The sequence below is a fragment of the Martes martes genome (assembly GCF_963455335.1).
Source record: "Martes martes genome assembly, chromosome: 11".
NCBI classification, from domain to species: Eukaryota; Metazoa; Chordata; class Mammalia; order Carnivora; family Mustelidae; genus Martes; species Martes martes.
Genome location: NC_137899.1, coordinates 58,948,827 through 58,975,755, shown reverse-complemented (window position 1 = coordinate 58,975,755; position 26,929 = coordinate 58,948,827). Strand labels below are relative to the sequence as shown.

At 47.8% G+C, this 26,929-nt stretch overlaps 1 protein-coding gene across 2 annotated transcripts in view; it reads right to left on the bottom strand.

Moving 5' to 3' along the window:
- Window positions 1-16,307, bottom strand: part of NFE2L3 (NFE2 like bZIP transcription factor 3) — a 28,946-nt gene extending 12,639 nt beyond the window's left edge. The window contains exon 1 of one of the 2 annotated variants that reach the window (XM_080818511.1): window positions 15,431-16,307. In XM_080818511.1, coding sequence (XP_080674637.1) covers window positions 15,431-16,015 — 585 coding nt within the window. In that variant the 5' untranslated portion in view covers window positions 16,016-16,307. The remainder of the gene's footprint in view (window positions 1-15,430) is intronic. The other variant, XM_080818512.1, reaches the window with a different exon arrangement.
- Between the last annotated feature and the right edge of the window lie 10,622 nt (window positions 16,308-26,929).

Here is a 26,929-nt window from a genome sequence, read left to right as displayed (position 1 = left end):
AAGGATGGAGTGGCTGATGGTGTTGAATGCTGCTTGGAGGCTACATAAGGTAAGGACAGAAACGTCTTCACAGGAACTGGCAATAAGAAAGCTGTTGGTGGTTGGGGCGCCTCTGTTGGTTAAGGGTCTGCAGTTGGCTAAGTGTGCCTTCAGCTCAGCTCATGATCCCAGGGTTCTGGGATCAAGCCCTGCACTGGGCTCCTTGCTTACTGGGGAGCCTGCTTCTCTCTCTGCCTCTGCTGCTCCCCTGTTTGTGCTCTCTCTCTCAGTCAAATAAATACATAAAATCTTAAAAAAAATAAATAAAATCATGAATGAAAGAGGACAGATCACAACCAACACCAAAAAATACAAACAATTATAAGAACATACTACGAGCAACTCTACGCCAACAAATTTGACAATCTGGAAGAAATGGACACATTTCTAGAGACATATAAACTACCACAAATGAACCAGGAAGAAATAGATAACCTGAACAGACCCATAACCAGTAAGGAGATTGAAACAGTCATCAAAAATCTCCAAACAAACAAAAGTCCAGGACCAGACGGCTTCCCAGGGGAATTCTACCAAACATTTAAAGAAGACTTAATTCCTATTCTCCTGAAACTGTTCCAAAAAATAGAAATGGAAGGAAAACTTCCAAACTCATTCTATGAGGCCAGCATCACCTTGATCCCAAAACCAGACAAGGATCCCACAAAAAAGAGAATTAACAGACCCATATCCTTGATGAACACAGATGCGAAAATTCTCACCAAAATACTGGCCAATAGGATCCAACAGTACATTAAAAGGATTATTCACCACAACCAAGTGGGATTTATTCCAGGGCTGCAAGGTTGGTTCAACATCCGCAAATCCATCAATGTGATAAAATACATTAATAAAAGAAAGAGTAAGAACCATATATACTCTCAATAGATGCTGAAAAAGCATTTGACAAAGTGCAGCATCCCTTCCTGATTAAAACTCTTCAAAGTGTAGGGATAGAAGGCACATACCTCAATATTATCAAAGCCATCTATGAAAAACCCACCGCAAATATCATTCTCAATGGAGAAACTGAAAGCTTTTCCGCTAAGGTCAGGAACACGGCAGGGATGTCCGTTATCACCACTGCTGTTCAACATAGTACTAGAAGTCCTAGCCTCAGCAATCAGACAACAAAAAGAAATTAAAGGCATCCAAATTGGCAAAGAAGAAGTCAAACTATCACTCTTTGCAGATGATATGATACTATACGTGGAAAACCCAAAAGGCTCCACTCCAAAACTGCTAGAACTTATACAGGAATTCAGTAAAGTGTCAGGATATAAAGTCAATGCACAGAAATCAGTCACATTTCTTTACACTAACAAGACAGAAGAAAGAGAAATTGAAGAGTCAGTCCCATTTACAATCGCACCCAAAACCATAAGATACCTAGGAATAAATCTAACCAAAGAGGCAAAGAATCTGTACTCAGAAAACTATAAAGTACTCATGAAAGAAATTGAGGAAGACACAAAGAAATGGAAAAATATTCCATGCTCATGGATTGGAAGAACAAATATTGTGAAAATGTCTATTCTACCTAAAGCAATCTACACATTTAATGCAATCCCTATCAAAATCCCATCCATTTTTTTTAAAGAAATAGAACAAATAATCCTAAAATTTATATGGAACCAGAAAAGACCTCGAATAGCCAAAGGAATATTGAAAAAGAAAGCCAAAGTTAGTGGCATCACAATTCCAGACTTCAAGCTCTATTACAAAGCTGTCATCATCAAGACAGTATGGTACTGGCACAAAAACAGACATATAGATCAATGGAACAGAATAGAGAGCCCAGAAATAGACCCTCAACTCTATGGTCAACTAATCTTCGACAAAGCAGGAAAGAATATCCAATGGAAAAAAGACAGCCTCTTCAACAAATGGTGCTGGGAAAATTGGACAGCCACATGCAGAAAAATGAAATTGGACTATTTCCTTACACCACACACAAAAATAGACTCAAAATGGATGAAGGACCTCAATGTGAGAAAGGAATCTATCAAAATCCTTGAGGAGAATGCAGGCAGCAACCTCTTTGACCTCAACCGCAGCAACTTCTTCCTAGGAACATCGCCAAAGGCAACAGAAGGGAAAAAACGAACTATTGGGATTTCATCAAGATCAAAAGCTTTTGCACAGCAAAGGAAACAGTTAACAAAACCAAAAGACAACTGACAGAATGGGAGAAGATATTTGCAAACGACATATCAGATAAAGGGCTAGTATCCAAAATCTATAAAGAGCTTATCAAACTCAATACCCAAAGAACAAATAATCCAGTCAAGAAATGGGCAGAGGACATGAACAGACATTTCTGCAAAGAAGACATCCAGATGGCCAATAGACACATGAAAAAATGCTCCACATCACTCAGCATCAGGGAAATACAAATCAAAACCACAATGTGATACCACCTCACACCAGTCAGAATGGCTAAAATTAACAAGTCAAGAAATGACAGATGCTGGCGAGGATGCAGAGAGAGGGGAACCCTCCTACACTGCTGGTGGGAATGCAAGCTGGTGCAACCACTCTGGAAAACAGTGTGGAGGTTCCTCAAAAAACTGAAAATAGAGCTACCCTATGACCCAGCAATTGCACTACTTGGTATATATCCTAAAGATACAAACGTGGTGCTCCGAAGGGGCATGTGCACCCAAATGTTTATAGCAGCAATGTCCACAATAGCCAAACTGTGGAAAGAGCCTAGATGTCCATCAAAAGATGAATGGATAAAGAAGATGTGGTATATATACACAATGGAATACTATGCAGCCATCAAAAGACATGAAATCTTGCCATTTGCGATGACGTGGATGGAACTAGAGGGTATCATGCTTAGCGAAATAAGTCAATCAGAGAAAGACAACTATTATATGATCTCTTTGATATGAGGAAGTGGAGATGCAATGCGGGGGGTTGGGGGGAGGTAGGAAAAGAAAAAATGAAAAGATGGGATTGGGAGGGAGACAAACCATAAAAGACTCAATCTCAAAAAACAGACTGAGGGTTGCTGGGGGGAGGGGGGACGGGAGAGGGTGGTGGGGAAATGGACATTGGGGAGGGTATGTGCTATGATGAGTGCTGTGAAATGTGTAAACCTGGCGATTCACAGACCTGTACCCCTGGGGATAAAAATACATTATATGTTTATTAAAATATAAAAATAAAAAAATATGTACATAAAAAAAAGTCTTAAAAAAAAAAGGAATCTTGATGGCAGGTGGAATTCCACAGACCTGTGGAAGAGAGATGCTTTAACATGTACAGCCTTAGGTATTCAGTATTTTCTTAGCTGGTTCTTCACTCATTCATTCAACTATCATTTCCTGACAGCTGCCATAAAGCTAACAGAGATGTGTTATGAGAAGTGACAAATGAGAAGAATTTTCCTTGGGTTAGTGTGCCGCCCATGGAGCTATGTAGCCCAGACTGCCCTCAAGGAAGGACAAGTGGGCAGAGAGCCTCTAGCTGTGCCTTTAAGAACACCTCAATTGCTGACAGCCACTTCTCCTAATGTCATACCCTTCCCTGGGCACCCACATCCCATGACTGAGCAGGGAGGGTATAAAGGCCTGGCCATCTTGGCCCAGTGTGGGACGACTGTGATGAACCACGTTAGCCCCCAAGCTCCTGGTTTCGTTAGCCTGCATCAAGCTTAACTTCTGCTTCTGTCCAATCCCACTTTCTTTTTATCTTCCCGTCTCTATTTGTAGTGCCCATGGCACTTGATCTCAGAGTCTCCCTCCCAGGGAACCCAATCTGTGACATCACAGTTAAAAATTTTATCTTGGCAAGAAGAAAGGAGACCAGATCTCAAGGCAGGGAGGGGTAGAAGATTCAATATTATAACATTTCTATTTAGAAAGTACAAAAAGGTTTATTGCATTTATAGTCTAAGTACAAAGGGCCTCGAAAGCCCTATGGAGGGGTGCCTGGGTGGCTCAGTGGTTAAGAGTCTGAGTCTTGATTTCGGCTCAGGTCAGGATCAGGTCGGGTGGGGCTTAGTGTTCAGCAGAGTCAGTTTCAGATTCTTTTCCTCCCTCTGCCTCGCCCCCTCCCTCCCCTCGTGCTCACTGGCTCTCAAAATAAATAAAATCTTAAAAGAAAAAAAAAAAGCCATATGGAGGGCTCAGATCCAAAAATGGCTGAGTAAAAAGGCCTATCAGCTGTATGACCTTGGGCCACTCTGACCCTCTGTTTCCGTGTCCGTTGAAGTGAAAGGATATTTCCTAACATTTTAAGGAATTAGTGGAGGAAAAGCACTTTATACATTTAAGATGTTATACTAATTACTACTCCTTTCTACTCTGTGATTCTGAAGAGTTGCAATTAAAGACTAACTGCTGGCCACTCCATCAGAAGGTCAAGAGAAAGGAGGACAGGCCCTGGCACCAGTCATTCTTATCTTTGCTCTCTTCCTATTTTCCTCCACTCAGTGACACGGACCTAGGATACATACAGAGTATATGTGCTTTAGAAGCATGGTTGTATAGACTGGAGATTTATGGGCCATGCTCTTGAAGAACAGGTCACTCAAACCTATCATTAAGTTACTTTTTATTTGTGTGTAGGTGATTTTTACTTTTGTGGGGTTGAGACTCAAAAAAAAAAAAAAAGGAAGTTCCATGCTTGCCATAGGAAGCCATCGTAAACTTGGGAGCTGCGGCGCCTAATAACCAGAGCTAAAAAATCCAGTGACTTGGACTGAACTGGCACCGGCCAGAAAGGTCCTCTCCACCACAGCCCTCTTGGCTGGGAGGTGACTCATCTCTTCCTCTGCATGGGTCCAGAACGTGCCATTTTAGGTGCCTCAGCTAAAACTCAGCCCACGTCTCAAATACAATGGCTTCCGGATTTCCCTTACGACACTTATCCTACTCCATCTAAAATGACAATTATTTGGATCTTTTCTTTCCTGAGGGGCTGGAAACTAACGAAAGCTGTCCTTCAGCTGTTACTCACCTCTGCCCCCAATGTTAAGGAGCAGAACCCAGCACTCAGGTTTTCTGAGTCAGTGGAGGTGGTGGGAAGGGGACAAGAGGGGCAAAGCTGGGCTTCTCTTTCTGCGGACTCTCTGATGTTCCTGATAACTGGCAACATGATTTCCAAGCCTGTACTTATTATAATGTATTGGGACCTGAATACTGTGATGCAGAGTTTGACCCTGAAAAAAGTCTTTGTGAACAGTCCCAGCTGGCTTAACTGGGCCTTTCATTTATGCTTCTGGAGGAGGATCAACTGAGACCTGCTTTGACCTTTAGGGCTGGATGAACCTTCAAAGACAAAGAACAATGTGGTGCCTACAGAGAAGCATGACATCAGAGCGAGAGGGGTAAAGGCCAAAGAATTGTGTGGCCTGTCTCTAGGCTGGAGGCAAGCTGGAGTCATCAGGTCTAAAGAGAAACAAGGAGCCAGATAAAGAGAGGCTGTGTCCTATTTGGCCTGGGTGGTTTTTAATAGCCATTTATAATAATTATAGCTCACATTTATTGAGCACTCGCTGTGGGCCAGGCACCCCATACATGATCTCATTTATGCTGCTCAGCATCCCTGTAAGATAGGGACTGTTGTTACCTCCTGGGACAGAGCAGGAAGCAGAGGCCCAGAGAGGTTAAGCAACTTGCCCTAAGTCACACAGCTTTTAAGTGACAGAACCAGGATTTGGCTGCAGACCTCTGCAGCCTTCCTAGCTGCCTCTCAGCCACTGTACTAGTTCTTGCTTGTCCCTCCCGATCTCGGTGTGCCCGCAGAAGCTGTCCCTGGTAAAGCTCTGGGGCTCCGGAGCAGGCTGCCTTCCAGCTGGGCTCGCCAGTGGGAGGCAGAGGCAGGAGACTGGAGGATGAACAAGGCCGAGGTCAGGGCATTTCTCCCCCTTGATCTTCAGGGACTGGTGAGTGCACCCTCCTCACTACGCTCTGGTAACACTTTCACGCCTCTCCTCCCTCACCACCCCCCACCCCGTGGTTGGTCTCTGGGTGCTCGGACACCCCTCGCCAACCCCCCCACCTCCTGTACCAAGTCATTCATGAAGTCCCTTCACATGGGCCAGCGAGGGGACATTCTGCTTCCTGCCAGGACCCCACCCACACGGCCACTACACCACCCCACTCTGAGCAGATCAGTGTAGGGAAGGGCTGGCACCCCCCACCCCAGGGTGGGGGCGGCGGGAGGGGGCCAGAAACGACGCCCCCTGGCAGTGTGAGCATCACTTTCCCGCGTGCACACTGGGCTGTGGGGCAGGTGTGGATCCTGTCCCCACTGTGGGTCCAACACACCTACCGTGGAGAGATGAGCCACAGAGTGTTCAGGGGAAACCTGAATATCGACTGGCAATGTAGGGACATTAAGGAATTAAGAGTTGATTCTTGTTTAGGGGTGTTCATGTTTATCCTCTGGTTAAGTTTAGAGGAGTTCTTCCATATACGGCAATCTTTACAGAAGTTTGTCAGAGTCAGTAAAGGTCGTGGAGAGAGTAAGACCGGGACGCAGCTGGGCTTTTCTCTTTGCTAAGTCCCTGCCAAGAACTGGCGCAAGAATCACAAGAAATGATGTCTGGGATTTGTTTCAGAATAAGGGGGTAGGGGGAGGGCTGTTATGGACAAAACAAAACAAGACTGGCCACGAACTGCGAGATGACAGCTCCTGGAGGCCCCATCTCTTGAGTCCCTGTTCTCTCCTCTTGGAAGACAACCTTGAGAATTTTCCTAACAACACGTGTTCTACGCTAAACTCATGTCTGAAGCCCCTGGAGGCGCCTGGGGGGACAGCGGGACACCTGGCAGGAATGCTCCCCGTGGCTACAACAAACACATTCCATGTGATGGGCCACTGGAAGGCAAGCATAAAAAGAAGCCGTGTTTCTAAGCACGAGCCCCCACACCTAGGCCACAAGGGCACAGGCACCCACTCACAGGCTCTGATTTTAACAGGTGCTGTTTCTCCTGCCACGTGGCCCCTCCACGTGGGCTGAGGGGCTGGGGGAGCAGGGAGGTAGGCAGGAGAATTTCATTTATGATTCTTTAATTTTGTGCCAGCTAACCCAGAAGGCAAGGCAGGCCAAGGGGGCCTCAAAACACACACTGTTTTTGTATGTTTACTATCGAACATTTCAAACACATAAAATCTCCCTGGAGCCATCACCCAGTGTCAGCCACTGTCGCGTGCCACCATGCTTCTGTCATCAATACCAGTCCCCAGGCTCCCCGCAGAACTAGTCCATCTGGGGTTTTAGGCCAGATTCACACAGGCAGGAATGCATACACCTCAGCTGTACCATTCTGATCAACAGAGGCGCCCACTTGGCTCACATCTCCACTTGTCGCAGAACATTTCTACCTGCCCAGAAAGTTCTCTCCTATTCTGATGTTTCTACCTTGGCTTTGCCTGTGTTAGAACTTAAGCAAGAGCTTTAAACTGCCCTTCTGTGCAAGCTCCCGTTGATGCCGGAACACAGGTTTGAACTGCGTGGAGGCTGCTTATACATGGATTTCCTACAGTCCCGTACTGTATTTCCTGCAGCTTTCTTTACGGCAAGGACACAGAATGCAATGCACGTAGCCTACAGAGTACCTGTCATCCACTCTTCCGGTTACCACTACGCTATTAGTAGTTAAGTTTGGGGGAAGTCAGATGTTCTCCATGGATCTTCAACTATGTGTGGGGTCAGGACCCCAAACTGATTGTTGAGATTCTGCATTCATTATTATTACCTTCTTGGGCAGCGAGTTCCCCATCCTCCAGCAGGGATCTAGAGAGATGTGGCTTCAGCTTGAAAGCGTCTGGTAAACCTGACCACTAGCCCCAACCCTGCGGCCCAGGCCTTTTGCTGTTCTGGGCCTTAAATTTGGGGAAGGGCAGGCTTTCACTGGGCAGGCCCCCCTTTCAGGCAGGGGTTGTGGGATACTGGGGGGCCACGGGAGAGGAGCACTAGGGTTGAGGGCAAGCTTGGGCTGATGGATCACCAGGAGGTGGGGAAACTGCAGACTCCTCAGTCCCCCACCTGAGAGGTTCTAGTTCAGCCTGTCTGGGGTGGGCACCCATATCTGCATTTTAACAAGCAACTTAGTAACTGATCACCCTCGGAGAGATTCAACTCTTTTATATTTTTAAGACTATTTATTTGAGAAAGAGCTAGTGAGGGAACACAAGCAGGGGGGAATGGCAGGCAGAGGGAGAAGTCGACTCCCGCTGAGCAGGAATCCTGATGTGGGACTCGATCCCAGGACCCTGGGATCATGACCTGAGCTAAAGGCAGATGCTTAGCTGGCTGAGCCACTCAGGCACCCTGAGAAAACTCAGCAATTAAGAAAGGCTAAGAAAGGGGCGCCTGGGTGGCTCAGTCATTGAGCATCTGCCTTCAGCTCATGTCATGATCCCAGGGTCCCGGGATCAAGCCCTGCATTGGGCTCCCCACTCAGCGGGAAGCCTGCTTTTCCCTCTCCCACTCCCCCTGTTTGTGTTCCCTCTCTCACTGTGTCTCTGTCAAATAAATAAATAAAATCTTAAAAAAAAAAAAAAAGAAAGAAAGGCTAAGAAAGGGACACCTGGCTGGCTGGGTCCTTAGAGCATGCAATTCTTAATCTCAGGGTTGGGAGTTCAAGCCCCACACTAGGCATAGAGCCTACCTTCAAACAAGTTTTCCCTTTAGATGAGCCTTCAGGTTCAGGGTCTACCTCCTCAACAATTCCAAGGCCTCCCTTACATAACAGCTCTCCAAATATTTGAGTTGCCCGTCGTGTTCTTCCCTAAGTCCGATCTCAGCATGCAACATCCCCAATCCACTCAGCTACTTTCAGCACAATTTCCCCCTCATGGAGAGAAGGATTCCTCTTGTCACACCAAAGCAGGCCCCGGCATGACCCAGCAGTCTGGTATGGTCCTCCAGAGGACAGCAGTTTCCTGGAGATTCGACCCCCAGCTTGGGGCAATCAGCAAATTCTGTGACACATCTAGTAACATGCCAGGACCTACATGGGCCCTGTGACATACGGCGTGATGTACTCCTCCTACAAAATCTCCCAGAAACAGGTTAATAATCCCCTTCTGCAATTTGGAAACCACGGCTCACCGAGGCTGCCCAGCACAGATGGAGCTGGGGTGGTGTGAGGGCTGGTCCCATGGGTCAGAGTGGCTCAGGTACTGCCCTCGGTTATGCAATCAACGCTAACCAATGTGTCGCTGATAGGCTGTTATTCAGGACATGTGATTAACAGCTACATCAACCAAGTGACCTTCAGGAAGAGATGATCTTGGGAATCTGAGGGAGCCCCATCCAACAAGTGGAAGGATCTTAAAAGCAAAATGGAGGTTTCACTGAGGATGATATTCTGCCTCACGCCTGCAGCAGAAGCAAGCGCCCACGGAGGGTTTCCAGGTACCCTAGAGTTTGGACCTGCCAGCCTCCATGATGGCACCAGCCAGCTGAAATTAATCTCTGAAACATACACGTATACTGATTATACTGGTTCTGTTCTCTGAAGAACCCTGATGCCGATGGGAACCCAGTTCTCTCCAACCTCTGAAGGCCGTGCCTTGCTTCCATGCCCCTGTCCACACTCTGCCAAAACTATCGGAACCGGAACCGACCCGGGGGTGCGCGGGAGCCCTGGCCGGCTTCAGCTGCCCTGAAGCATATGTGAATATTCACACAGATCCTTAACAACGAGATGCCGAGAATGAGAATAACTTTTTCGTATCAAAAGGCTGCCACAAAGGGGGAAGTGTGCCTTCACAAGCCTGGAGTTTTGTAGTGGGTGGGAGGCAGGTTACTCAGTGCGTGAGAAGCTGACTTGTTCTCTTCTGGGTAAGGTCACTAACCTGCTATAGAACTTCAGGCAATCCTAAGTTTCACCACCTGATTAATTACAATGCCAACCCGAGAGTCAGCTTTCCACAGCCCCCATCCACTCAAACTGGCATTAAATGGTCAGATGGCCTATCAGGACTTCAGATCTGACCTACTTTCTACCCTTGAATGACCCAAGACACATTCAAACTCACAGGATCCTGAAGTTCTGGAAGGCGCATGCGGGGGATAGATGAGCAGTTCTCCGGAGAGGCTGGCTGGGCGGGTGTCTGCTCTTCACCCTGTCTCTGCTGCTACCTCCAGGTTAAATGAAGACCCAGTTTCCATGCTCAAGACACTGCGGTTCCAAGTAGAGCACACCAAGGCCCGTAGACCAAACGGTACACAGTGCGACAGGGCTCGGAGGAAGAACAGGAAATGCCTGTGCCGATGAGGTGACGATAGTTGAGATGAGTCTGAGATCTTAACAATAGAAGACTTGGAAGGAATGAAAGGATGCATTCTGGGCAAAGGTAACAGAGTGAGGCGCTGCGGGGCTTTCTGGGGAAAAGGAAGGGAGAAAGTGTGAGGTGGAAAGTAGGCCATGGGTAGTGGGAGGTGAGCTCAGCTAGGGGAGCTGGGAGTTTGGTCACACGAGCCGAGCCAAGCCGAGCCTCGAATGACAAAATATCGAATCGGCAGGTAGGTAGTGAGCTGGTGGAGGCTCCCCAGATGACAGTGAAGAGAAAACGTGAGCTTTGGAAACCTGTACCTGGCAAGAGAACGAACGGTAATAAATCGGGGAAGGGGCATGACAGCCCCCGCTGAACGAACAGTGGTCATTGACATTACCGAGGGCATGCTATGTACCAACCCCCCCTAACGTCTATGATCTCATTTAATGCTCACCACGACTCCCTAAGGTACTCTTACCATCCCACTTCACAGAGAAGGGAATGAAGGCAGAGAAGTTCAGGAGTGCGCCCCAGACCACACGGCCAGGCAGCCGTGGGGCGGAGACCTGCAGTAGCTGGTCTGACCCCAGAGCCCAGCACACTTGCCCACCAACCAGCCCAGCCTGCCCTGGGGTCAGGGCCTGGGCCCTATACTTGGATTTCTGAGCTGAGAAGCAGGGAAAATGGAGAGCAGCCAAAGGATACAAGGGACACTGAAGAAGGGACAGTTCTGTAAACCACAAACTGAGGTGAAGGATTGACTGGAAAAAGTTTGAAGTAAGGTTCCTTGGGATTAGCTGCACATGAAGTCAGCAAAACAAACCAACCAACTCAGGTTCACTCATGAGCATACACCAAATCCTGCGGCCAATGATCCTACGCTTAGACCAGCTGCTTGCAGAAATCGTTGCAGCCTACTTGCTAAGCGAGCTGAACACCCCAAGAGTTCCCAGGAAAAGGGGCATGAGTGTGTAATGGATTGACATGTGTCCCTCAAAATTCACATGTTGAAGCCATAAGCCTCAGTACCTAAGAATGTGATTTTATTTGGAAATTGGGTCACTGCAGATGTAATTAAGGTAAGTAGGGCGGGCCCTAATCCAGGATGACTGGTGTCCTAACAAAATGGGAAATCTGGATACAGATGAGCACACAGGGAGAATGTCTTGTGAAGAAGGCAGAGACTGGGGTGACACGGTGGACACCAAGGGTCGCCTCTTGATCTTGGGGCTGTGAGTTCAAGGCCTGCGGGTGTGGAGATTACTCAAAACTAAAATGGAGTGAGGGAGGGACCAAGGGTCGCCAAAGATTGCCAGCGAACTACCAGAAGTTAGGAGAGAGGCCTGGACCGCCTCAGAAGGAATCACACCTTGATTTTCAACTTTTCACCTCCAGAACTGGAGACAGTAAGGTTCTGCCGTTCAAGCCACCCAGTTACTGCAGCCTCGGGACGCTAATATGTGACCTATGCCATCCTTCCCCATAAGACCACAGGTGAATTTTTACCGAGTCTTTTAGCAAAGAGCCTTCTCTGAAGCTTTGTTATACTGGGTTGTACGAAGGTCTAAGACTCTATCTGTATCACAGTTGTGAGTTAAAAACAAGTGTTTGAAATTTCATCTATTTCCAATTGCCCAGGCACCAGGATTAACTCTGCTTTTGAAATGAAGAACAAATTTTACTCTAACAATCAAGGAACTTCCTCATCTTCCTTTACTCTTAGAAGGGGGTACTGATTGTATCAGATTCTTCCAGTGACCTGAAGACATCCGGTCCAGCCCACGAGGTCCTGCCGTGGTCTCACCCAGTGCACGGTCCTGGTTCTGGGGCTTAAACCATTATCCAAAGGACTGCAAGCAGGACGCCTGGGTGGCTCAGTGGGTTAAAAGTCTGCCTTGGACCAGGTCATGATCCCAGGGTCCAGGGATTGAGACCCGCACCTGGCTCCCTGCTCAGCGAGCCTGCTTCTTCCTCTCCCTCTGCCTGCTGCTCTCCCTTTGTCAAATAAATAAAATCTTTAAAAAAAAAAAAAAAAAAGAGAACTACAAGCTTCTCCGCTTCAACATGGAGACAGGCTCTCTCAAATACTGGGGCTGGCTCCAGGCAGTCACTCATCTTCAAATATGCTCACACATTCAAATCTGCAAGAACCATTCAAGTCCTGGTTTAACCCAGGCACTACTTTGAAAACATGTGCTCCATCGGTTGTGAGTGAATGCCTGTGGTTTTGAAGGGAAGCAGGTCTGCCCCGGGGAATTCCGGATACTGTTTTCAGATAATGATTGCCCCCACTAAAAAATGAAACCAAAGCGGTACCTCTTTTGATACCTGGAAAACCCCTCACTCCAACACATTTTTGCAAATGGACAAAAATTATGGAAAATTATCCTGTAGAACCAGAATCTCGTACAACTCAAATATAAGCCACTAGAATTATCTATTTAAAAACAAACACCATAAACCCCTGATTTTCCCATAGGACAAAGATCTCCCTCTTTTCAAAGATACCAGTAGCTAGTATCAAGTGCTTAAGATGGGACCCTGCACATGTCTGAGCCTCTGATGTGGAATGAATGAAGGCTCACAATCCCCTGGGCGGGGGAGGTACCTCGATGAGAGTACCTTCATGATTCCCACTGCGAGGGTCAGGAAACTGAAGCAGAGACAGGTCAGGAAACTGGCCCAAGGTGACACAGCGGTGGTAGTAGTAGAGCTGAGATTCAAAACCAGGCGGTCTGGCTGCAGCACACCACACCCCCTGAGCAAGCAAACAACCTGGGCAGACTCATCAACAAGACAAAGGCGCGCAGAGTGAGTGGGGGCAGGTTAAGGAGGGCAGCGGGAGATCGGAGGTGAAACAATCACATTCCATGCACTGGGCTGGCACTTCACGTATGCTTTTCCCATTTAATTCGCACGAACCTTAAAATAAGCATCACCTGACAGTAGTAAGTGATAGCGCTAAACCCAGGTCTGCTGACTGCAACCCCTGGTGCCGTTGTCCCCCCAATCAAGGTTTCAGATTGTAAACTCGGAATTGATGGATGGTGCAATCGGCTTGAAAAAGTCAGTTCAGCATCAGAGAGCAGTGGTGCTGAGGCCCGGGGAAGGGGGGGGCGGGGGCATCACCCCACACAGCTGCATGCTGGTTCGAAGACCCTGGGTACAGCACAGGTGCTTAATTAACGTGCTAACACGGGAATCAGGAAGCTCAGGTTCTGTTACCAGTCTATACGAACTTACAACCAGATAGAAGCGCTTTGGGGTTTTTTTGCTTCTGTTTTTAAAAGGCCTTACCAATAAAGGTGAAAACTGTGAGGTGTTGTTCCACAGCGGACCATGGCCAGGACGAACCTAAACAGGGCACCCCAGCAGCTACCACGATCCGGCAGGTCCACGCATGCTGGCTGCAGAAGGCAATGCCAGGAGATTGGCCCGTGTAAACTTCATCCTCCCCCCACCCCAGGAAAGTGGGGCTCAACCCTCCATGGAGATGTGGCCAGTCCTTGGCCCCCAGAGCTTCCCCCTAAGCAGATTTGCCAGCCCAAATAGGTAGTAATGCTGAGAAGGGGAAGGAAGTCCTCCCAGAGTGAACAGCTTCACCTCCCTGCAGGCCCTGGTATGCTTTGCAAGATGGGTGGCATCTGCCACAGCACAGGGCACTGGGTTTCACTCACACACAAACACACACACCCCCCAGTTACAGAATCAGGAAAGGCTGGAGTGCAGCACGCACCACTCCTTAGGACGCAGAGGATTCAGGTGAAGGTCGAGACCGGATGAGAGAGCAGGAAGAACCTTCTACTTTTTGTTTTGGACAAAAGCCCACCAAGACTCAGTGCCCCCCCCCCCCCCATTAGTTCCTGCCTCAGGAAGAGGAAGGAATCGGATCTGCATAACAGTGAATCACAGGCACTTCGGCACAATGACCCCTCCGGGAGAGGGTGGAGAAGCTCGTCTGGCAACCGCCTACACTAACAGGGCAATTCTGGAGAGCGGCAAACAAACCTGTCTAGCCCACTTTGCATAAGATTGCACTCTGCGAAAACAACATCCAAGGAACACCTGTTGATCGATACCGACTGCTAACACTAAGGTTTGGGCCACGAGATAATTAAAACGGCCCCTTTGAAGGCACCCTGGGTAATTGGTAATAAGTGTCTTTAGACACCAAGAGCCTGTGGGAGCACCACAGACACTCCATCAGTCCATCGTAGTGAACTTTGTTTCAGAAGGATGTTAAACAGAAGGATTTGAAACCATAAACCAAAGGGCACTTGTTAAGTCACTAGGTGACCGTCAGGGTACCTGCTTTCTTCATGCTCCTAAGAAGTTACACATGGGGTGCCTGAATGGCTCAGTCAGTTAAATGACTGACTTCGGCTCAGGTCATGGTGTTGGGGACCTGGGACCTTGCCAGGGTTGGGCTCCGTTCTCAGCAGGACTCTGCTTGTCTCTCTCCCTATCCCTCCGCCCCTCATTCCTGCTGGTGCTCTCTCTCTCTCTCAAAAAAAAAAAAAAAAAAAAAAAAAAAAAAAAAAAAGTTACACATGGTCCAGAAGGGAGGAGGGTCGTTAGGCGCCGGGAATGGTTAGATCACAGCAGCACTGTCTGCCAGCTGGCCACGGTTCCTTAATCAAGGGTAAATAGCAAAAAAGAAATGCAACTGGGTTAAAATCTGGGCAGGGGCCATCATGTTAGACCGGGAGCATGGATTCTTAAGAGAAACGCGTCCTTCCGGTGGCAGAGGCCCTTTTGGATCCGCTGGTTCCAGAAAAAGACATCTCCGTGTACACGAGGTACTGAACGAAGACCGTAGGCAAGAAAATGACCAGCATGCCTTCTCCCCTCCGCAGCCCCGAACTACTCCTGACGGCCACCGAACACAGGAAAGGTGTCCTCTAAAACCAAACGGATGGTCTCGCCTACTTTTTCTCAAGCACCTAAAAGCCGTAGCGACCGCACTAATAGCTTTCGTTTAGATTCACAAAAAGGGGAGGCAAGGGTGGTCTCCAAACTGCAACCACCCAGGGGAGGAGGGTGGAAGCAGAGCGGGTGTGGTCCCTCCGTGGGTCCGTCACAAGCCTGCAGGGCTCCTGGCCAGCTACCCCAGCACTGCGCTCGCGTCCCCTTCTCCGGTTACCTGGTTCGCGCGGCCGCCGGCGTCCAGCACCTGAGCCGTCGGTTCTGTCGGCGCCTTCTCCTCTTCCCCGGCGGCCGAAGGGCTACTTGCAGCCGCTCGGGGGTCCCCGCCATCCCCCGGTGCAGCCTGGCTGCTGTCTTCCAAGCTGGAGCTGACTCCTCCCGCGGAAGAGGCGGCAGCGGCGGCGCCGAGCAGCCCGTGGGCCCCGTCGGCGTCCCCGGCCGCTACGCTGTGCACCAGCCACGCATCCACTCGGGTGCTGGGGATGAAAGGGACCCCCAGCGCGCGCACCTCCCGAAGCAGCCAGCCCTCGGGCTCCGCCGCGGGGTCCGGTTCCCGGCCTTTGGGGTGCAGCTGCTCCACGCGCCCCCACCCTCCCGAGGCTGGGAAGGGGCTGAGCGCGTAGGCGAAGCTCGTCCGGCCGCCGGCCAGCAGCAGCTCATCCCAAAGCAGGGTGGGCGGCGGGAGCAGCAGGTAAAGGTCCAGGTCCAAGTCCAGGTCCAGGCGGAGCCCCGCCAAGCTCAGCAGGATGGTGAGGTGCAGGAGGCCGCCGCCGTCCGACCACCAAGGCTTCAGGTACTTCATCTCGCGCCGCGCGCCCGGGACGCCCCTGCCCGCGCCCGCGGGTCCCTGCTCTCCTGCCGCCGCTTTGGCACGTGCGGGCGCCGCGGGCACCTGCCCGGAAGAGAGAGAAGCGAAACAATGGACCCGGGTGCGTAGCAGCCGTCGCGGGCTCTCGGGGCCTGGCACAAAGGCGCTCCCTTGGCAGCCCGCACGGCGCTGGGGGCGGGGGGTCACGAGAGGCGGGAGAGAAGCCACCTGTAAGAAGAGTCTGCCTCCCCGGCCGCCCGGCAGCCGAGCGACGCGACCAAGCTCCGCCTCCCAGCTAGGCCCCGCCCCGAGCCGCGGGCGCAGCCGCCGGGGACACGCCCACTGCCGCCCCGGGCTTGCGCCCGTAGGAGGGGCCCGCAGGGGGCGGGGCCTCCCAGCTAAAGAGCTCTTTATTTGGGGAAACACAAAGCTTTCTGGGAGAAGAGAGTGTTCGGGGCCCAAGACGGTCGGAATTCAGTGCTTGTGGGCGGGGCGGCTGTAGCTGAATGTGCCGGGTGGGATAGGGGGTCAGGAGTAAAGATGGGTGGGAAGGAACAGAATGTGTAGACTGGGGGAAAGGTAGAGACACTGGGCGGCATGTAAAGGGCTACCGCTCACGTGAGAACACTGGCTGGCACAGTGAGCTTAGGAGGCCGACCCTTGGTTTCATATCCCAGCCCCATGATCAGCCAGTCGTGTGACCTTGAGTAGGTTACTTAACTTCTCTGTACCTCAGTTCTCTTATCTGTAAAATGGGGATAATAGTACCTGTCCAATAGGGATGTGGTTAAGTCAGATGAAATACTCTATGTAAAGCCCAGAGTTTGACATACAGATTCCATAGCTGCCTTTGAGATCAAACAGCTCTCCACCTAAACCCTAGTTCCAACCCACACCCCCACACCCCCCCACCTCACCTCTCCAGGTCCTGTGCTCCAGCATCACAACCCCTCACTGTCCCCTGGGCCCTCCCTGCCCACTGCTAGACCTTCCCTTCTGGTCTTCTTTGCTTGTTAAGGGCTAAGAGCACCATCTCTAGAGTTACCCTGTATGAGTTCAAATCCTCCACTCCCCCTCTTACTAGCCCGGACCTTGGATAAATTACTCTGTGCCTCAGTTTCCTCACTGTAAGGTGGGACTGATAATACACATTCCCCAGCAGGCCTGTTGTGAACCCCAAATGAGATGCATCTAAACCACCAACCACAGCACTTGGTATAGGAAGTCTTTTGAGTGTTACTCATTATTTATATTACCCATCCTCCAAGACTTAACCCCAAAGATACATCCTCTGAGTTTACACCATTTGGAATTAATCTCTTCCCCCATATGTTCTCCCACAGTGCTTTCTCCACACACCAACATTACAACACTTGGCACATTGCACTTTGTATTGTAGCTGAATATTGGTTTCATTTGCCCATTGTAAATTCTTGAGGACAAAAAAACAGAAACAAAAACAAACCTGTCTGGCTCACTTCTTTGCCCACACGGTACTCATCGGACGGGGGAGGGAGAAGGAGGAGATGACCAACTGAGGGTTAGCAGTTGTGTAAGGAGTTGAGCAAGAAAGACTTGTTTTTAAAGGTCCCTTTCTCTACCTGGTTCTCTCTTCTGGGTCTAGTATGAAAAGTTCACACTAGATTTCATTTTTCCCACTGGGAGCTAGGGGGACAGAAGCAGACTTCTTAAAGCTGCTTCTCTTTAAGCCCTGAAAGATGGGTTAGGGGGTGGCAAAAAGGCTAGAGGAGAGATGCTCACCAGGCTAGTGAGGTTTGGGACTGAAGCCTTGTTCACGGCACTTGGTCCCTGGACATGGGATTCATGTTCTGGATTCAGTTCATGTCCACTGAACTCAGGTTTTTAACTGAATGTCTACTACACCACTGGCCACTGTGCTGAAGACTGAAGAACATGAAATTCTTGGCGGTTTTATGATTTCATTATGGAGATTAGATAGAGGTGTGTGAAACACTCAGAAACTGGAGAAAGAATGTACTCACGTGCCAAAATATTGACATGTCCATGACAATAAAGGAAGTGCTGTAAACCAGGTGAGAACAGGGATGGTGTTTTCTTCAGGGTCAGAGCTTTCAGAATCTTGCACACAGAGTTGGTGCACAAAATATCTATTTTTTCAGTTGAATTGAGGAATTTAGATTGGAGAAGTGTTTTGAGGGATCTGAATAATAGATTAGCATCGGGAAAAGCATTCAAACTTCCTGTATAACATTCATTGGGAAGGGGGTTGACCCCTCATCTTTTTCTATTTTTTTGTAAGATTTTATTTACTTATTTGACAGAGATCACAAGTAGGCAGAGAGGCGGGCGGGGGGGGGGGGGGACAGGCTCCCTGCTGAGCAGAGAGCCTGATGCGGGGCTTGATCCCAGGACCGTGGGATCATGACCTGAGCCGAAGGCAGAGGCTTTAACCCACTGAGCCACCCTGGCGCCCCTCCCCTCTCATCTTTAAAAATGTGCTTAGATAATCATATTTATCAGACTGCTTCATTCAAAAGTGTCTTAATTCTAGCTTACGGACTGGTGAAGAGGGGAACACATAAAGGACCCTGCAGTAAAATCTTGAACAGGAGACTCAGAATCAATCCCACACACTCTTGACTTTAATCACAAGAGGTCCCAATTTTAGGTTTGCAGAGAGTAGTGTGATTAGAAGGAATGACTTCTACTTTGTTTTTTTAAAATTTCTAAAATCCCTCCATCCAGGAATAGCCAAATGAAAAGTGCAAACCATTATCTTGTAAAAGCCTTGAAAAGTCACCTATGTTTGTTAAAGTCCTTAAATCAGTATTAGTCAAGGGCTGGTCCAAGACTGGTGCCGGTCCACAGACTTTCTGGCTCAGATGAGATTGGTAATAGACTTGAGAGAGTTTAGACATTTTTATAGCAATTTGACATTGTGCGACATCCAACACATGATCAGTGGGTTTCCCTTTTTATGCCCTTGTCTTTAGAAATGAATTTTTATTTTACAAAAGCACTGACCTATGACAGACTGGGGAAAAAAAGAAAGCTGGTCCTTCACCAGGATTAGTTGGCAAAGCGTTGCCTTCAGTGGCATTCCTGTGAGATAGGCAGGTTCTAAGATGACTCCCAGTGCTTCCCAACCCCTGAGTGTGGGCCAAACCTAGTGATTTACTTCCACCAAACAGAATATGGCAAAAGTGATGGGATGCCATCCTCAAGGTTAGGTTACAAAATGACTCAGCGGCTTCTTGCTTGCTTGCTTAGTCTGTTCTGGTGGCTATAACAAAATGCCATAGGACCAGGCGGCTCATAAACAGCAGGAATCAATTGTTTTGGAGGCTGGAAATCCAAGATCAAGGTGCCAGCCTGGGCAGGTTTTGGTGAGAACCCTCTTCCAGGTTGCAAGCTGCTCGCTTCTTGTTGTATCCCCACATGGTGGAAGGGACAAGGGAGCTTGCCCAGTGGCTTTTATAAGGGCACTAATTTCATTCATGATAGTTCCACCCTCATGACCTAACCACCTCCCGGAGGCCCTACCTCCTAATAATATCATCTTGGAGGTTAGATTTCAACACATGAATTTTGGGGGCACACCAAAAATCCAACCACAACACTTTCCTCCTCTCTCCATCTCTTACTCTGCTCTTCTTGGAGAGAGCCGCCATGTTGTACATAATCTTGAGTAGAAGCTCAGGTGGTGAGACACTAGCATCTTCAGCCAAGTGAGAACCTGAGGCCTGCCAATGCCACTCGAGTGAGCTCTGAAGCAGATTTTTCCCTTCTTGAGATCTGAGATGACTGTAGCCCTCTCTGGCACCTCCATTGTACCTTGTGACAGACCCTCAAACCATAGGACAAAATTAGATGGCACATGGATATCTGACCCAAAAAGAACTTGAAGATAATGTTCTTTCAAGAGGCATCTGGGTGGCTCAGGTGGTTAAGTGTCTGCCTTCGGCTCCAGTCATGATCTCAGGGTCCTGGGATCAAGCCCTGCATCGGGCTCTCCACGCAGCAATGAGTCTGCTTCTCCCTCTCCCTCTGTAATCTCTCTCGCTTTCTCTCTCTCTCAAATAAATAAGTAAAATCTTTAAAGAAAATAAATATTCTTTCAAGCCACTAAGTCTTGGGGTAACTTGTTACACAGCCTCCATAACTAACATATCCTGTGGGTTAAGGAGATAGTCAATGAATAATTTATAACTACGAAGTAACATTGCAGTAGTACGTGCTGGTCCTGAGACACAATAATCTAGTTTACCCCAGTTTAAAATGTAAGATTGTAGCTTGGCATGAAAGATAGTTACCACGAAAACACAGCCATCAACAGCTGCTGTGAATTGAGCACCAGTGCCGCCTTCTGCATCAATTTCTTATAAGTATCGATCCAAAACCAGCAAAGAAGAAAACAGGTTAGAACTTTGGCATCCTTCTTTTGAAAGTTTCTGCTAATGTTAGCTGTAGGAAATTTTGAATTTGTAGTAGAAATTCCAGGATTGAGCAAAAGAGCCTATTCAAAGTCCAAGATATGAATTGAGATAGAAGTCATTTTATCTAGGAGGAAGAATTCAGCATAGCTAGTTTCCAACCAGGCATAATCACTAGAATTTAAATGACTCTGCAATTGTTGAGACATTTTGCCAAAGGCTTCTGTGAAATAGATTTATAAATGGCCTCATTTGCTGTCTAGTACCCGCCTTTGTGATGATGAATCAGCTGATACCTAATCAAGAGGAAGAGTTTGTCTTCTTTCTCTCGTTAGTCCAGAATCTTCTGAAAGTTTGACTATGAAGCTGTTTTGAATGTTGTGATGATGATGACCGTCCTTGATACGCTCGCACGCAGCATTCATAGTAGAAGCTACGAGGTGCTGATCCCCACTATGTACTAAGACCTTCCCATGTGCGATACCATACTCAGAATGCAAACCCACAATCTCTCCACTTTTCACTGCAATCCACACCTCCTCTGGGCTGTTTGGCTGGTTTCTTCATCACTCACCCTCCTCCTCCAGCAAGAGGAAATGTCATTAGTCAATGCATGCTTCCCATGGCTTTTGAAACTGTCAAACCTGCTATAACCTTCTCGGCAAAGTTTCAGGGAAAATAACGTATTGGTATGTCCCTCATAGGATGCTCTTCCTTTTTGATCTCCTGCACAAAAAAAACCACTCCTGGATTTAGGGCACAGTTTTGAGTTCCGTGCTCACAGGATGAAGTGCACACCACGGATTTGGGAACCTAAGAATCCTCCTGTGTGAAATCAATTTGTTTGAGGCCAGGCCTATGCCAAGGAACTCCCAAGCGAGGGAGCTTTGCTGCCTCCCGTCTCACCTCTGTAGCGTGAATTAGAATTTTTACATTCCGGTTAAGCTTTCAGAGTTTAAAGTTGCTGTGTGCACATGTGTGTGTGCAGGCACGCACACGCGCACGTGTGTAAGGGGCCTGCAGAGGATGGAAAGGGAATCAGGAAGAGAGGTCGAGGGGACAGAGTGAGGCTGATCAGCAGGGAAGGAGGAATCTGCAGGTTTGCAGCAAACACAGCTGGGAGCAAAGGGAATTAGCATTGCCAACTTTGGTCCTGTCCATCACAACCAAAGTGTCTAGCCCCTAAACTATTCTGGGCCTGGTTCTGGTTAACTGCCCACACAAACCTGATCAGAGCGGCTAATCACTATAATAAATAACCCCCAAATCTCAGTGGCTTGGCCCAGTGCAAGTTTACTTCTTTCTTATTTCGCTGATCAAAAAAGTGTTTGGGATAAGGAGTGTCTGTGCTTTTCCAGATCATTTGAGGACACAGGTCCTATCCTTAGAGTAGCTCCATCTTCTTCCAGATCCTCAGCATCTTCTCCATTCAGCTGGTGATGGAGAAAGAGAGTGAAGACCAAGCATGGGACGAATCTGTGGGCCAGGCCAGGAAGTGGCCCCTGTGACTCCACTCACATTCCATTGGCCAGAGCTCAGCCTCATGGCCATGCTTCAAAGCCAGGAAAGCTGGAAGGTGGGCCTCGTGGTGTTCCCAAGACCGAGAGGAAACCATGGATACCAGTCTTGGGCACATCTGGGCAGCCTCTGTCCCTTGGTCTTATTCTGAATTCTTTTCATTTAGAAACCACTCGTTCAGCACCTACTTGGTATCTAGCTCTTTTTGACTGAAGATACTATTTTAGCCCTTCACAGTGACTTGATACACTTATGCAAACGCAGAGTGGCTTATTCAAAGCAGAGAAGCACTTTACTCTGACAGTCTAGGTGTTTAAGGAAGGCTGCCTGGTGAGAATGTTCAAAGCATATCATGAAGAGTGCTTGGGATTCCTGGTTCCCATCCTAGTTTAGCCCAAGCAAGTCATCTTGGAAGGGATACCTGTATATCTAGACCTCGGACCTCTTACCTGCACAGAGAGAACTTGAACTGGACGGGTTTCTAAGTTCCCACCTGGCCTTCAATGTGTCTGAAAGTCTTGGCCGTGAATGAGGAGATCTGTTAAACTACTTACTATCAAACTCATGTTCTCACCTGCCTATGAGGCTTTCAGTCCTGAAAACACCACTGCATAGTTTGGAAACTAAGATACACTCTATTCTGGATTCAATCTCCAGCTGCAAGGGGAACACGAAAGCATCTTTCTCTGACTTTATGATGTGACTTCCCTACTTTTTTGGTTAGTACATGTACCTGCCTGATGACGTCTGGAAAGTTTATCACCTTGATCTTCACTCTTGCATTTTCCCACTAGTTGATGATAGGGAAGCCGTACAGGAGTTGGGTTGTAAGGAAGGTCACTGATCATCCGGAAAGTAGAAAACCCAAGAATCCCTAATCAGGACTTAATAGAAGTCCAGATTCTAGCGGCCTGATTTATTGCCCCTTTGCTATCAAAAGCTAGTTTTGAGGCCAATGACTCTGATCATTATTTAGTGAAGCTGATGCGTTTTTTACTTCCCGAACTGATGGTTAAGTTTAGCACCTGAATTCTCTCATTTGCTTGATCTTCTCCTTCAAGCATATTTGCATTTTTGATAGTAGCTGTAATGTTCTCTGTGCTAATTCACATCATTAACCAATTCCTGCTGAACTGTATCTTTGTCCTTGTTGTTTTTCTCCAATTTCTAGTTTTATATCCTGGACTCCAGAAACTCTATCAGATCTTAACTCCAGGGCAGCTTGCTGGCTGCCAAACTACAAGAAAGAGGCAGGCTTTCTGGGCCCCGTAGAGCCTATTCCGAGCCCCCTGCCATCCCCTGCCAGCCTTCCACCTCCTGTATAGAAAGATAAATTCTCATCAGAGTTGTTGCTTCCTGAACAAATATCGTCTACAATATGATAGTGGGCCAAATAGTGTCCGCCCAAATTCACATCCACCCCAAACTTCAGACTGTGACCTAAATTGGAAATAGGGTCTCTGTGGATATAAAGTGAAGATCGAGATGAGATCATATGGGATTAGGGTGGACCCTGAGTCTGCTGAGAGTGTCCTTGTAAGAACCAGAAAAGCAGACACACAGAGAAGGAGGCCACGTGAAGACAGGCAGAGCTTCGAGCAATGTTGCTCTGAGCGCCAGGAGCCATCGGAAGTGGGAAAAGGCAAGGATGGTTCTTAGCAAGAGCCTGCAGGGGGAGCACAGCCCTGCCAGCCCCTTGATTTCAGACTTCTGACCTCCCACACAAGTGAGAAATACAGTGCCATTTCAAGTCACCAGGCTGCTGGAGTGGTCATTTGCTGGGGCATTTCTAGAAAACGGGTACAGATAAGTTTTCTATTTCCCTTAGTTCTTGTGTGGTTCTTGTTATTATATAAGAACTATTTTTCCCCTGAGTCAAGATTGGGATACTCTGTTCATGGCAGTTCATGGCAAGTTCATGGCAGCCAAGTTCATGGCAGCCTCAGAGCCAGGGCATGGGAGGGAGTGCTGCTGAAAGAGGGAGTTTCCACATTGGCTCTCAGGCCAGTTCAGGTCAGGGCAAATGGGGAGGAGGCTTGGCTTGGAAGGCCTCTGAACCCTTTGCCTCATCCCAGTGTCTAACCTTCAAGGCTCCCTCTGCCCTGACCTTTGTTTTGTTCTTCCCCCCTCTCCCGCTGCAGGGCCCCAACAAAATACCACATCAGGCTTTTGTGGGAGAAGTTGAATAAAAAGTTATCTGTGGGCGCCAGGGTGGCTCAGTCATTAAGCATCTGCCTTCTGTTCAGGTCATGATCCTGGGGTCCTGGGATCAAGCCCCACATCGGGTTCCCTACTTAGCGGGAAGCCTGCTTCTTCCTCTACCACTCTCCACCCCCCCTCCTGCTCCTCTTTCACTGTGTATCTCTCCATCAAATAAATAAATAAAACCTTAAAAAAAATAAAAGCTATCTGTGACTTCCTTTTTACAACTTGGAATAACTTTTAGTTTGCCTCCTCATGATGGAAGCAATATGTGCTTCTTATAAAACACCATGAACAGATAATACAGAAAGGAAACTGGAACTTAAAATCACCTAGAATTTCACTACCCGAAGTGTCGCACACACACATCATTTTTATAAAAATAATTTCTTTATAATTTCTATAACTTATGGGCGTTCTATAATAATTTTATAAAAATAATTTGGTTTTGTAACAAATTGCTCTTTGTGCCTGCTTTTTAAAAACTGCCAATATTGATTACATCTTCTGTATTAAACAAATATTGCCACACATTGTCATCTCTGTAGGTGGCAAAATATCCTCTAATGTGGGTGTATTTAATCTAGTGAAACAATTTGCTACTGATAAATGTTTCAGTTGTTGTCATACTTCCATTATTATAACTCCGTGATAAACTCTGTTTATACATATTTTGGGGATCTTAAAAAAAGTTTGGATTTTTTGGTCGCTTGTCTCCCCCTCTCCCTGACTATCCTCCCTCATTTCTGCTCAAAAGTGATTTGTGATCACAGAATATTGCTTACCACTTTGTGACTTTTACGAACATCAATTAACCATGAACATTACCCTCCTTAATGTATGTCAGTCGCAAGTGTACTTTCCCAATTCTATCAAACTATGTGTCTCCAAACCTTCAGGATTGCCAAGATGAGTTAGGAAAAAACAGGATCTGGATCTGTTTCCCACAAAAGCGTCAATATTTGCTAAAACAAAGAGCTGGGAGGACCCCCAGTGGGATGCCATCTGTCCTCGTCTTGCAGAGCCTGCCAGGAAATCTTTTCACAGCCAAGAGATGATTATTTGGCGTAGCTGACACTGGAATTCAGCAAGGTGGCTGAGAGATCAGAAACTGGCTGATATAAAGCGATGTTTTGCCATGTGAAAACTGGAAGTGTAGACGTGTGTTTCATGTTTGAAACTGCAAATTAAGGATTATTTATTTTCCTAAAGTATTTCCTATAGGATTCTTGTAACCAGCAGAATCACCTTGTTGAGTCAAACATTTGGATTATTAACAAGTCGTTTTGCTGTACAGCTTTTAGGAAGTGAGCTGCTGATGAGACACAGTTCCCCTCCCAGATTTCCACTATTTCAGCCGTGCTGTCTCCAGCAGAGAAGCTCACTGCTCTCTTCTATCACGTGTGGAAACTCAGTTCCTTGGCATTTTGGGGGGGAGGCGGAACATACAATGCCCAGCTTCTCAAGTGTGAGTTCTGAGCTGGGTTCCAAAGGAGGGTCTTAGCTACCTGGATTCCTTTGGGAAAAAACAAACAACAGCAACAAAAAACCACACACACACACACACACACACACACACACACACACACACAAAACAAAACAAAAAACAAAACCCAGATTCATTTGGACAGCAACCTGAAGAGTAGTTCAGGAGGTTAACTTGCATAGAAGTGAAATTCTTCAAAATAAGTTGGACAGCTATAACAGGGCCAGTTCTCCGACCATACAGTATTGCTCTGTGTAATACTTAGCACTCAGAGTTGCTTACCCATTTGTGCATTGTCCAACTCTCCCCTGAAAACAAATTCCTTTAAGAACCTCAAACCACAGGCGCCTGCATGGCTCAGTCAGTTAAGCGTCGACCTTGGGCTCAGGTCATGATCCTGGAGTCCCAGGATCGAGCCGCACATGGGCATTGGGCTCCCTGCTCAGCGGGGTGTCTGCTTCTCCCTCTGGCCCTCACCCTGCTCCTGGTCTCTCTCTCTTTCTCAAATAAATAAAATCTTAAAAAAAAAAAAAAGAACCTCAAACCATCTGTAGCATCTGAGTCCATAGCATTCTTGTGACCCCTAAACACTCTATCCAGCTGTGTCCTTTCTTCCCAGTTTGTTTCCAGCAGATGCTGCCACCCCTCAGTGGGACCTTCATCTAATCTCACTTTTCTCAAGGAAAGAACAGTCATCCCAGCCCCAACAGAGCTCAGAAGGTCTCCCCCAGCTGTCCCTCCCATAGGCTGAAGGGACTAGGAGCCCTCTCTCACTGCCAGGCACTTGGCTGCTCTGCAGACCTCTGGGCCCAGCTCAGGCACCTCCAGCTAATCCAGGAGGGTCTTGACCAGTATGGAAATATACTTCAGCCCCCCCATGGGGGGGCATGTTTACCTAAACACTTGTGGGTATGCACTAAATTAAATTAATTAAGTCAATAACTATTTAATGAGCACCTACTATGTGCTCAAAAAAACAGGCATCGTTTGAATAAACAAAGGCTAGGTCTATTGGAGTTTACAGTCCACGTGGGGCAGAAAAACAATCAACAAATAATTTGTCAGGGGGTGATAAATGCTAAAAAATAAACAAAGCAGGGGAAAAGAGATAAAGGAAAGGTGAGTGATGGTACATGTGTGGGAGCTCACACCTATGTTACATAAGGAAGTGCCTAGAGAAAGTCTGACTTCAAGCGGGTTAGGGAGAGGATCACACAGCTAGCTGGGGGAGAGAGTATCCTGGGCAGTGAGAATAGTGAGTGCAAAGGCCCTGAGGCAAGAGAGCAC